This window comes from Hyla sarda, chromosome 2 (assembly GCF_029499605.1).
Source record: "Hyla sarda isolate aHylSar1 chromosome 2, aHylSar1.hap1, whole genome shotgun sequence".
Lineage (NCBI taxonomy): Eukaryota > Metazoa > Chordata > Amphibia > Anura > Hylidae > Hyla > Hyla sarda.
In genome coordinates this window covers 178,463,314-178,477,229 of record NC_079190.1, presented here as the reverse complement: position 1 = coordinate 178,477,229, position 13,916 = coordinate 178,463,314, and the positions used below count along the sequence as shown (strand labels likewise).

At 45.6% G+C, this 13,916-nt stretch overlaps 1 protein-coding gene across 5 annotated transcripts in view; it reads right to left on the bottom strand.

The window, feature by feature from the left end:
* The window catches only part of TFDP1 (transcription factor Dp-1), a 99,668-nt gene that overhangs the window by 50,413 nt on the left and 35,339 nt on the right, over nt 1-13,916 (bottom strand). For all 5 annotated transcript variants that reach the window (XR_008888577.1, XM_056555829.1, XM_056555828.1 and 2 more), the window contains one exon: nt 10,920-11,017. Coding sequence is in view for 4 of the 5 variants with exons in the window: in XM_056555829.1 (XP_056411804.1) it covers nt 10,920-11,017 (98 nt within the window). In the remaining variant the exon portion in view is untranslated. The remainder of the gene's footprint in view (nt 1-10,919; nt 11,018-13,916) is intronic.

The window sequence follows — 13,916 nt, the reverse complement described above, 5'->3', positions numbered from 1 at the left end:
GATTACCCCTTGAAAGATCACATGGCCTGGTCTCTAAAAGAAGAAACTCACCAATATATGTAAACTATATAGCCATTACGCTAATGTGGTCATGTGACTATATTCACATGCTATAGCACTGTATGCATATTTGAGTATGCCCTGAAATAATTTCAAACAGATTTAGACAGAGCTAATATTTGGACCATCCCCGGGATCTAAAAAATAACTTAATATCTCATAACTGTGGCCCAGAAGTATCCACCCTGAAAGGGTGTTTTTGCAGTAGAATATATGGACGAGGCAGTTATGAAACATGCATGTGAAAGCACTTTGATCAAAGCTGGCAAACCGTTTACATACTAACCATGAAGAGATGGAAACGTGGTAGGGGAGGGATGTCAACACTGGTAAGTAGCTTGACTTTGAAATTTTCTGGAGAAAAAACCTAACAAACATGTACTCCCATAGCTTTTATTCACAGGGTGTGTTGATACAAGGGGTGTCAAACATCATAGAAGAGCAGAATTTACGTGCAGATTAACCTATCATGGCTACAAACAGATAGGCTTCACATTCCCTATGATAAAATGTACAGATTAATGAAGAGCAAGGTTAATATGGAACTGCAGATAATATCAGGAGTTATTTTAAGCTAGCTATCCCTTTGTTCCCCTCCTTAACTGGATAAATGCACTACTTACCATGACCCTATTAGTTGCTGAGAGAGGATTTTTTTTTTTATTATTATCTGCCTTAAGTCCAGGTGACCTCGTTCAGTGTTAGCTGCACAAACCAGGTTAAGGCTGAGGCTATACAGACTTTGTAGTGAGACTTTTCCCTTTAACTATGAAGTACCAGTTACAGTCCACAGGAGAGCACAAAGTCACAAACTTAATGTGCATTTAGGCACAGCTGCTGTACCAAGATTTCCCGATATGAACTACCAAGCTACAAGTGCATATGTAGCCTCAGCCTTAAGCACATGGGTATGATGTTAAATATGGATGTACTATGGAAAAATACCATCAGTCATCAGTATTGACAAATGTTATACCCCCATGGGGTACACCAGGGTTGGGGAGTAGGACAAAATTTTGGGTACCCGGAGTCGACAAACAATGCACCGACTCCCACTAAATTTTGATTGGAATTATTATAATAATAATAATAATAATAATTAATTTAAAAAAAAGCACGTTTAAATGTCGAAATTCACTCAAGATAGGGGATAAGAGTTTGATCGCGGGGGGTCCGAACACTGGGGCCCCCGGCGATCTCCTGTCCGGGGATGCGGCTCTGCCGTGCAGGGGGCGTGCCAGCCGCAGCATGATGTTGCGGCCGGCACGCCTACTCCATACATCTCTATGGGAGAGGGGGGGAGGCAGCATTCGTGCCTCCCCGCATCCCCCATAAAACTGTATGGGGACGGGGAGGAGACGGGGCATCACCGTCGACCTCTAGGTCGACGCTACGTCACCATGGGCGCTAATGCCGGCGCCCCGTTAGGGAGATCGAGGGGGGGTCCAAGCGGTCGGACCCCCCACGATCAGACACTTATCCCCTATCCTGTGGATAGGGGATAAGTAATTCCGCTGCAGTTGTCCTTTAATGACTTCTCTACTGTAAGAATAAAGACCAATGCATGCAGTGCCTCACGTAACCGCAAAACGAACACGTTAAGTGACTGAAGAAGCATGCTTTTCATGTGGTTCACTATAAGGCACACAACGCACAATTAGGAGCGGCAATACTTATACTTTCCATAGTGTTGTGTTCTGCTGTTACAGGGAACCCATGGGTAACCTAGCCTCTCACTGATAAGGGATTTAGTAAATTTGTTTTTTGCTGGACTAGAGACGCTTGTATAAGTGAAGGGAATGGAGGGTCAATAGTTCAAAACTGAAGCTGTAAACCATTGGAAAAACCGCTGCCATTCAGCTAAGGCTATAAAAACTTGTAAACTCGATTGTTAGCTTAAAGGGGTATTCCACCCCTAGACATCAAATCCCCTATCCAAAAGGATAGGGGATAACATGTCAGATCGCCGGGGTCCCGCTGCTGGGGACCCTTGGGATCACCGCTGAGGCACCGCACTATCATTACTACACAGCGAGTTCGCTCTGTGCGGAATAACGGGCAATACAGGGGCCGGAGCATCGTTAAGTCACAGCTCCGCCCCTCGTGATGTCACGGCACGTCCCCTCAATAGAAGTCTATGGGAGGGGGCGTGTCAGTCGTCACGCCCCCTGCCATAGACTTTCATTAAGTGGGTGGGCAGTGATGTCACGAAGGGCGGAGCCATGACGTCACACTGCTCCGTCCCCTGTATCGCCCGTTATTCCGCACAGAGCGAACTCGCTGTGTAGTAATGAAAGCGTGGTGCCGCAGCGGGACCCCGACGATCTGACATCTTATCCCCTATTCTTTGGATAGGGGATAAGATGTCTAGGAGCGGAGTACCCCTTTAAACATGACTATGGGATTCTACTAGGGAAATCATGTATTATAATAAATGCCTCTTCCTGGATCCTCCCACTGCCCTATCTTCAGCAGCAGATCAGCACACAAACTGTTCAATACAGTAGACTGTTGGCTTCCCAGCCAGTAGTCCTGTGGTAATGATATGTTGCCTTTCTTTCCTTCAAGGAATGTATAAAATACATTTGCATATTAATACAGAGGAGTCGGAGTTGGAAGTACAAAAAACTCCGGAGTTTGAGTCGGAACATTTATCTACCGACTCCACAGCCCTGGGGTACACACTGCAGTTGAGCTGTAAAGTTTACTGTACTTGCAACTGGAAAGCACAGTGGTCATCTCCATTTGACTGCATAAGCAGCCCAAGACTAGGTTCACACTGTTTACGGTTAAGATACACGCATTGTATGGCTTAAAAATCCATTTCCTATTCGAGTTCATAGTAAATTTTAATGCAAAGGAAGAGACTACTACATTATGCAATTTTAATTTCTATATTTCATCATAGAAATGAATATTAACCCCTTAAATGGGCACTGTCAGATACAAAAACTTTTGATATGTTGTAAAGCATGCAAAACCAATAGGTTTTGCAATTGTTTTCATTAGAAAATTTTCAGTATTTCATACTGAAAAAGCCAATCAAACAACTGCTGCACCACCCCACCCCCCGCTTGGACACATACTAGTCCTGCTGTGTCCATGCATCATCACCATGTCCTGGACACACTTCCTTGATTGACAGCTGTGAGCGCAGGGCTCACAGATGGAGGAAAAATCCTCCCACTGTCAGCTTGTGTCCCGCTACTGTCAGTGAGTATAAGCTGGGAGTTGTAGTTTTGCTAATGCTAGGAGAGATGTGAGCAGACAGCATACTGAGGGAGGGGGCGGAGACCTGCACAGTGAGGCCATGCCCCCTCCCTTTGAGAGGAATTCAGACTAGTGAGCTAAATTAAGTGTAATAAAAAATAAAGGTGATAGACACATAAAAATGTGTTGTACATGGTCAGGATTAGGTACTGAGTGATATATAAAAAAAAAATTTTTTGCTGGATCTGACTGGTACGCTTTAAGGACGAAGCTCATTTTAACATTGAGAACCAGGCGAATTTCAAATTTTCCTCCTCCCCTTCTAAAAATCGTAAAGCTTTCAATTTTGCACCTACAGACCCAAATGAGGGCATATTTGATGAGTCTCAAATTGTTCTTTGTAATGACAAATAATTTAATAAAATAAAATCATTTAATAAAATCTATATATTAAATTTTTTTTTTTTTTTTTTAAATAGGGGGCTTCCGTTTCTACACAGTGTACCGTATATACTCGAGTATAGGCAGAGTTTTTCAGCACGATTTTTCGTGCTGAAAACACCCCCCTCGGCTTATACTCGAGTGAACTCCCCCACCCGCAGTGGTCTTCAACCTGCGGACCTCCAGAGGTTTCAAAACTACAACTCCCAGCAAGCCCGGGCAGCCATCGGCTGTCCGGGCTTGCTGGGAGTTGTAGTTTTGAAACCTCCGGAGGTCCGCAGGTTGAAGACCACTGCGGCCTTCAACATCATCCAGCCCCCTCTCACCCCCTTTAGTTCTGAGTACTCACCTCCGCTCGGCGCTGGTCCGGTCCTGCAGGGCTGTCCGGTAAGGAGGTGGTCCGGTGAGGAGGTGGTCCGGGCTGCTATCTTCACCGGGGAGGCCTCTTCTAAGCGCTTCGGGCCCGGCCTCAGAATAGTCACGTTGCCTTGACAACGACGCAGATACGTCGTTGTCAAGGCAACGGCTCTATTCCGGGCCGGAAGCGCGGAGAAGAGGCGCCCCCGGTGAAGATAGCAGCCCGGACCACCTCCTTACCGGACAGCCCTGCAGGACCGGACCAGCGCCGAGCGGAGGTGAGTACTCAGAACTAAAGGGGGTGAGAGGGGGCTGGATGATGTTGAAGGCCGCAGTGGTCTTCAACCTGCGGACCTCCGGAGGTTTCAAAACTACAACTCCCAGCAAGCCCGGACCGCCGATGGCTGCCCGGGCTTGCTGGGAGTTGTAGTTTTGAAACCTCTGGAGGTCCGCATGTTGAAGGCCGCAGTGGTCTTCAACCTGCGGACCTCCGGAGGTTTCAAAACTACAACTCCCAGCAAGCCCGGACAGCCGATGGCTGCCCGGGCTTGCTGGGAGTTGTAGTTTTGAAACCTCTGGAGGTCCGCATGTTGAAGGCCGCAGTGGTCTTCAACCTGCGGACCTCCGGAGGTTTCAAAACTACAACTCCCAGCAAGCCCGGACAGCCGATGGCTGCCCGGGCTTGCTGGGAGTTGTAGTTTTGAAACCTCTGGAGGTCCGCAGGTTGAAGACCACTGAGGGCGAATGATGAGAAGAGGATGATGAAGGGGGGGGGGGTGTGGGGATGATGAAGGGGGGTGGGGATGATGAAGGGGGGGTGTGGGATGATTACAAGGGGATGATGAAGGGGGGATGTGTGGGATGATAAGGGGATGTGTGGGATGATGACAAGGGGATGATGAAGGGGGGATGTGTGGGATGATGACAAGGGGATGTGTGGGATGATGACAAGGGGATGATGAAGGGGGGATGTGTGGGATAAGGGGATGTGTGGGATGATGACAAGGGGATGATGAAGGGGGGATGTGTGGGATAAGGGGATGTGTGGGATGATGACAAGGGGATGATGAAGGGGGGATGTGTGGGATGATGACAAGGGGATGATGAAGGGGGGATGTGTGGGATGATGACAAGGGGATGATGAAGGGGGGATGTGTGGGATGATAAGGGGATGTGTGGGATGATGACAAGGGGATGATGAAGGGGGGATGTGTGGGATGATGACAAGGGGATGATGAAGGGGGGATGTGTGGGATGATAAGGGGATGTGTGGGATGATGACAAGGGGATGATGAAGGGGGGATGTGTGGGATGATGACAAGGGGATGATGAGGATGTTAATGACGGGTCTGGATGATGACAGGGGGGGATGAGGTATTTCCCACCCTAGGCTTATACTCGAGTCAATAACTTTTCCTGGGATTTTGGGTTGAAATTAGGGGTCTCGGCTTATACTCGGGTCGGCTTATACTCGAGTATATACGGTAATTGTCGGAAAAAATGACACCTTTTCTTTATTCTGTAGATCCATACGGTCACAAGGATACCCAATTTATGTAGGTTTTATTTTATTTTACCACTTTAAATATGTGCACCTACATGCACCAATTTGTATGTTTAAAATTGTCATCTTCTGACCGCTATAACTTTATTTTTCCGCATACAGGGCTATGTGAGGTGTTTATTTGCACAATGATCTGTCATTTTTATTGGTACCATTTTATTATGGGACTTTTTAATCACTTTTTTTAATTGATCAAAGTTTTTAGAATTAGAAGTGATCAAAAATGCATCACAAAAATATATTTTTCTGGGTTCGTTGTAAATTTTGTGGTGAAATGATTTATTAGAGATAAGCAAAGTTACAGCAATTCGATTCGTCACGAACCTCGAGGCTCGGCGGTTGCTGACTTTAGCCTGCATAAATTAGTTCAGCTTTCAGGTGCTCGAGTGTGCTGGAAAAGGTGGATACAGTCCTAGGAGAGTCTCCAGCCCACCAGAGCACCTGAAAGTTGAACTAATTTATGCAGGTTAAAGTCAGCAACCGCCGAGCTGCGAGGTTCATGAAGAATCAAATTACTGTAACTTCCCTCACCTCTATGACTGCTGTCATTACAAAGTACAATTGGTGGCGCAAAATGAGTCTGTAGGTGCAAAATTTAAAGTTATTATATATTTTTAGAAGGTGAGGAGAAAAAACAAAAGTTCAAAAACTGAAAAATCCATGGTCTTTAAGGGGTTAAAGTACCAGGACGCAAGGGTGTACCTGTACACCCTTTATCACGGACAGATTAACATTTCTATTTCAAAAGTTTAACACCATGTATGTTAAACACAACGTAAACCCAGTCTTTAAGGAGAATTCCAATTCGAACAGAACAACAGAAATGTATTCACGGAAAATGTTTACGATAAATGTCTGATATTGGGGGGTTTGACTGCTGGAACCCTCTGATTACCAGAACAGGGCCAGTCTCTTACCAATAAGTGGACTGCCCCTACCTTTTGAGACCTTGTGTTGGCAGTGATGGCCCCCTCAGCCAATCACAGGCTCATGATTGTCACTACTGAGACTAGTATGTCTTGGAAAGTGGGGCCAGTGTTAAGTGATGGAGACAGGTCCCATTCTGGAGATATTTGGGGGGGGTCTGTCTGTTTCTCAGCTTCGGATCCCCCTTCCCCGAAAGATCAGTCACTTATCCCCTATAACGCGTACACGTCAGATCCAACAAAAAAAAAACCTTTTCTTAATATATCACTCAATACCTAATCCTGACCATGTATATTTAATTTTTGTGTCTAGCTCCTTTATTTTTTATTTACACTTATAATTTAGCTCACTAGTCTGAATTCCTCTTAAAGGGAGGGGGCGTGGCCTCACTGTGCAGGTCTCCGCCCCCTCCCTCAGTATGCTGTCTGCTCACATCTCCCCTAGCATTAGCAAAACTACAACTCCCAGCTTGTCCTCACTGACAGTAAGTAGCGGGACACAAGCTGACAGTGGGAGGATCTTTCCTCCAGCTGTGAGCTCTGCGCTCCCAGCTGTCAATCAAGGAAGTGTGTCCATGATGTAGGTGATTATGCATGGACAAAGCAGGACTAGTATGTGTCCAAGCAGGCAGAGGGGCAGTTGTTTGACTGGCTTTTTCAGTATAAAATACTGAAAATTTTCTAATGAAAGCAATTGAAAAACATTGGTTTTGCATGCTTTACAACATATCAAAAGTTTTTGTACCTGACAGTGCCCATTTAAGCTCTTCCCAGCCCTATGGTGTATTTCAGTAATAGCTGTAAGTTTTAAATTGGCAGTGTCATGAACTTTTTTTTTTTTTTTTTTTTTATATGTTGTAGTACTGATGTACTACAACATATTTCTAATATACTTAATTTTTTTATTTTTTATTAAAACACTAATTTTGAAATCTGACCACTAGGGGTCTCCCTCCTAGTGGCCGGCTGCAGCCTGTTGTGACGTCACAGATGAATTCGGACCGATCCCGGCTGGGCATTGATCCAAATTCAGTCAGGCTGCGCTCGCTCCCTGCCAGTCAGACAGGTGGGAGCGAGCACTTTGAACTATGAGGATGCACGCAGGCTCCCTGGCCTCGCACGCCGGCCCCCGGTGTGAGGTAGAATTAACCCTGCACTTTAGTCTTTATTTGGGCGGGCAAAGGGGGGGGGGGGAGAGTGGGTTGCGCGGCGGGGTTCAGGATGTGCGGCAGCTGCGACCATCGCAGTACACACGTACTGTTTTCACCACAGGGTGCCTCCAGTTGTTTCCCCACTACAACTCCCAGCATGGCCTGACAGCCAATAGATGTAGTGGTGAAACAGCTGGAGACACCCTGTATACCCCCCCCCCCCCCCCCCCAGCAGACATCAGTGACGTCGCACCTGCTGGGGAAGTCTGCCTGGTAAGTGAGCACACTACCAGGCAGACAAAAAGGCATTTTTTAATATAGTAAAACATGTAAAGGCAGGGAGGCTGTTAGGGATAGATGTGCAATAGGCAGGACAAGAGAGAGAAAGGAAAAAAAAAAAAAAAAAAAAAAAAAAAAAAAAGGATGGTGGGAGCTACTCTTTAACGCTCCTTGGCAGAGCCGTTTCAGAAATCTGAGCCCACAGGATCAGCGGCGGGAGCTGGCTGCCAACACGGAAGCCCGCACACAGCTTTCGGAGTAATGAACTTCCGGACGCTGCGTGCGAAGCTCCGAAAGGCAGGGCAGCGCACAACCCCTTTAATGAAGTAGCAGTAATTTTTACATCCTAATTCTAATATATCCCAAAGATAAATTCCTTAAGGGGTAGTTTCTAAAATGGCATTTTTTTTGTATGTGTGTGGATATATTGTAGGTGTCCCAAAAATCTGTGTGATGCTCCTTCATTTCTGAGGCATGTGAATCGGCACATTAGGGTTGACTTTTACTGTGTTACAGAAAGAAAAGAAAAAAGGATTAAAATTAAATTAAATTTTTTTTTTTTTTATATATTTCATGTCAATCACCTAAAGGGTGCTCAATAGTGTTTTGAATTCTTTGGGGTGCGCACTTTTTAAAATGGAGTGATTTATATTTATGGGTGTTTCCAGCAAACAAACCTCTCAAAGTCACTATGAATTCCTAAGCCCTCTAACATCCTAAAAAGTTAATAGACATTTACCAAATAATGTTTTTACCAAATAATTTTTTTTTCTAAACAAAGGAGTTTCCACAAATGATTTCCGAAGGAATCTGGCTAAATGTACCACTCAAGAGAAGTTGACTAGTTGGCCATAGCAACCAGATTGCTTCTTTAACATTACAAATATATTACCACAGACAAATGAGCCATAAATGCCAAAACAGGTGCATCCTTTAAGGGGTACTACGGCACCTGACAACTTATCTCCAATCCGCAGGGTAGGGTTAAGTGTCTGATTTTGGGTTGTACAATAGCCCCCATCCACGAAAATCTCCAGAACAGGACCAGACTGTTCCCGTGCACTAGGGCTGCACGATATTGGAAAAATGTGCAATTGTGATTTTGGGCCTAAATATTGCGATTTCGATATATACGATGCGATATAATTAAAAAAAATAATAATAATTTGTGAAATCCCCCCCCATTTCATGTCCAATCACCTCCATTTCACGTCTACCTACCCATTTTATGCCCACCACCTATTTTACATCTCCCTTCTGTCACATTCCCTCCCCCCCCCCACACACACACCCCTTTCTGTCTGTATTCTTATAATGCAGCAATACACTGGGTTTCCCAGGCGGATTTCAAATCTTCCGCGGGACCCGGGAAACCTAGTGTATTGCTGCAGTACAAGATCATCAGCCAATCACTGGCTTGACACGTGACACCACTGCGGCCAGTGATTGGCTGAAAAGGAAAGGTCCTACTGCCTGTACTAAGAAGAGAGGAAACTCCTGAGCGCACAGATGAATCTGCAGGGACCGGGACTAGGTGAGCAGAAGGTTTTTTTTATTTTTCTCCCTGCGCCCTTAGCTCAGTGTTTTTCTAGCAGGGGGCCTCCAGCTGTTGCGAAAAAACTACTCCCAGCATGCCCAGACAGCCTTTGCCGGTCCGGGCATGCTAAGAGTTGTAATTTTGCAACAACTTGAGGCTCCGTGGTTGGGAACCACTGGGAGCCAGCCTGAGCAGATAATCACATGTTTTCCCGGGGACCGTATTGCTATATCGCAAAAAGCAAAAATCGCGATTTGATTGCTTTTGCGATATATCGTGCAGCCCTACAGTGCACTGAATTCACATGCATCTTTACTGAAATGCCAGTGCTCCTATAGAGGTGCATGGATGGGGCATGTCGACCAGGTGCTCCATGCACAAGGACAGTTGAACAGAGGGGGTCCCTGCAGTAGTACCCACCACAATCAATACCCACAGAAAAGGAAATAAGTTCTCAACTGTTGGAGTTTCCCTTAAAGGAAAACTCATCGGTGCCGACAAGCTTTGGGCAACGGCAGAGCTTTGACATCACCGCTGCTGTTTTCCTAGGCCTGCGTGCAGCAGGGCCCAGCAGTGGTAACGTCACAAAGCTCTGCCCGTGTCTCAAGCCTGTTGGCCAAACAAAGGGAACAGATGAAGGTACCAGGAAAACCAGAGCATGGATCGTAGATATGAGAGTATGGCTGTCATCAGTATCAGACACACTACCTGCCTGTACATGTACAGTATTCTGAGCAGATTTGATGCACAGGATTATCTGCCGCAGATTTCAATGTAAACTGACTGACTGAACACAGCTTGAAAACCTGCGCATCAAATCTGCGCAGAATACTGTATGTGTGAATAGACCCTTAAAGTGCAACTGGATATTCAGGCTGTCTGATAATTCCAGCAAACAGTGGACTCTCACAGAGGCATGCCACCTGCTCTCAGTATGGAGCCGGTATGTCAATCATGTTGGTCCAACATACAGGATCCATGCTTACAGCAGGAAGGAGGATATGCTTCAAGTGTCGTCCAGCCTCTCTGACTGGTCGCCGGAATTCCCAAACAGCCTCAATATATGTTACATCTCCTAATGCCCTAACTGAAATGGAGTTGACAGATGCATTTCAAGGGGTATATATTCTGGTCCAGTTTTATCAATGTGCCTTAAACCAAAATGTCTTGTTTGGCCCATAACCAATCACAGCTCAGTTTTCATAGCTGAACGAGCTTTGGTTAAATCAAAGCAGAGCTGTGATTGGTGGTTACAGGTAAATCCAGAGAGTTGGCCCAGATTGATCTAATTAAAAAGGCAGCCACAATTACTATGGACAGACTGAATAAAGTGCAATACAGTATAGGAAAACTATGTTACGTTATTACCATCCACATTAAAAGAAATTGCTTACCACTTGTTGAGAAATGTTAACATTGGACTGTCCAAATGTTTTGGGTAACAGCTGTTTTCCGACAGAAGATTGATGAACAGCCAACAACGACACTACACCTACAAATTAACCAAAAACAATGACTGCAGATGACCTGCTGGTAATGCATTTCAGTAGCAATTTATTTAGAATTGGGTTGCACAAAATAGAAATAAGAGTTAGGACTGTGTTACATAAGTTGATTATTGGCAGAACAGGCTAATAATGCTGTGCTTAGGCGCTAACTGGCACTCTGACGTCAGCGCCGCCCAGCTCATCAACATTCCTCCCCTACCTCTTCTCCCCGCTCTGTAATGAAGAGGCGTAGGGAGGGGAGGAGTATGATGAGTTGGGCGGCGCTGTTGCCGGCGTCACTGACATCAGAGTGCCAGTGACCCCGCCTGTGCCAGTTAGCACCAAATTAGAATATACAGAAAACCGAAGATTTTGGCCGGGCATGGTAACCATCAAACTGATCAGCGTCCCCCGCACTACCAGCCAGTACCGCGGGAGCAAGCTGACAGTTATCCTTTAAACATTGTATCTGGAAGATCATGGATGTCAGAGTTGTAAGACAGCCTATTACTCCTCTATTGTGTACATTCCACTAACATGAGCACGCATGATAAAGATAAAGGCTTACATGAGAGAGATGACACCACATCTTTCATAGGGGTTGCCAATGTTTATAATGAACCAAAACTGCTGTAAACTCTACTTTTAAAAAGGTAGTAACAGGATAGTAAAACTTACATTACCAGGCATCACCCACCACACGGGAACATGGTTTTGTCCACAAGCAGCAGCTGTAACTTGAGTACATACTTCTACATGTGGCAAGCAGTGAGCCAATAGTCATTGTACAACTGGTCCGGGCCCTAATATCCACAAAAGACAGCACTAATACAGTCTTCTGTAGACATTAAAGACATACACCTGTATATCCCTATCTGTGTGGAGACTGAGGGGTATGTTCTTATTCAGAGGGTGTCCCCCCACCCTCCAAAAGAATAGTTAGTCAAATCAGATATATACCAAATACATATATGTAAAAGGAGAGTGAATGTCATTTTTTCACTGAGGTAAAATGCCCTACATCCCTGTACTGTTCTCCCCCATGGATCTGGTCACTTCCTGCTTTCTCCTATGAACTATAACCCTGCTGTTGCCATGCAACAGAGCACAATTTCCCACACCTGCCCTTGCTTGCATATACAGTAGAGCAGTTTCTCTCAACTGGGGTGCCTCCAGCTGTTGCAAAACTACAACTCCCAGCATGCCGGAACAGCCAAGGCTGTGCAGGCATGCTGGGAGTTGTTTTCCAACACCTGAAGTCACACTGGTTGGGAAATACTGCAGTAGAGACTAACAAGCAATATGCAACTGAATTGGGCATGTCTGACCATCTCAGTGGATGTCCCAAGATTGGGCGTAATCAAGGACAACAGGGCAAAACAAAGGCGGCTCAGGGGGATAAGTAAATAGATAAAGTCATGACCGTAAATGTTGGCACCCCTGAAATTTTTCAAGAAAATTTAAGTATTTCTCACAGAAAATGATTGCAGTAACACATGTTTTGCTACACACGTTTATTCCCTTTGTGTGTATTGGAACTAAACAAAAAAGGAGGGGAAAAAAAGCAAATTGGACATAATGTCACACCAAACTCCAAAAATGGGCTGGACAAAATTATTGGCACCCTTAACTTAATATTAGGTTGCACACCCTTTGGAAAAAATAACAGAAATCTGTCACTTCCTATAACCATCAATAAGCTTCTTACACCTCTCAGCCGGTTGGACCACTCTTCCTTTGCAAAATGCTCCAGGTCTCTCTTATTGGAGGGACGCCTTATCCCAACAGCAATTTTAAGATCTCTCCACAGGTGTTCAATGAGATATAGATCTGGACTCATTGCTGGCCACTTCAGAACTCTCCAGCGCTTTGTTGCCATCCATTTCTGGGGGCTTTTTTACGTATGTTTGGGGTCATTGTCCTGCCGGACCCAAGATCTCGGACGCAAACCCAGCTTTCTGACACTGGGCTGTACAGTGCGACCCAAAATCCGTTGGTAACCCTCAGATTTCATGATACCTTGTACACATTCAAGGCACCCAGTGCCAGAGGCAGCAACACATCCCCAAAACATCATTGAGCCTCCACCATATTTCACTGTAGGTACTGTGTTCTTTTCTTTGTAGGCATCATTCCATTATCGGTAAACAGTAGAATGATGTGTTTTACCAAAAAGCTCTATCTTGGTCTCATCTGTCCACAAGACGTTTTCCCAGAAGGATTTTGGCTTAATCAAATCCTTTTGGCAAAATGTAGTCTTGCTTTTTCTTGATAATGTTGCGCACTGTGGACAAAGGCAAATCTAGATCTCTGGAGATGGACCTTGAGATTGTTCATATTTTCCCACAATTATGGTTCTCTTCTCTTTCTGTTGTCCATGCTTAGTGTGGCAAACAGACACACACAATGCAAAGACTAAGTGAACTTCTCTCCTTTTTATCTGCTTTCAGGTGTGATCTTTATAATGCCCACACCTGTTACTTGCCCCAGGTGAGTTTAACCTCTTAAGGACTTAGGGCGTACCTGTACGCCCTAACCCCAGTCCCGGTGTGAAAAACGGGGTCACGCCGTGACCCCGCATCACACCAGGTCGTCCCGGCTGCTGACGATAGCCGGGACCTTGGGCTAACAGTGTGCGGCACCGATCGTTGACCGCCGCGTCTGAAAACGAAAGCAAACGGTTCCCGGTAGCTCAGTCGGGCTGATCGGGACATCGCGATAAAATCGCGATGTTCCGATCAGCTGGGACGCAGGCGGAGGTCTCCTTACCTCTCTCCGCGGCGTCCAATCGGGGATTGATTGCTCCAAGCCTGAGCTACAGGCTTGAGCAATCGAGCCCCTATCTGACTGATCCCTGCAAAGCTATGGCTTTGCAGGGATCAGCATAGGAGATCAGTGTGTGCA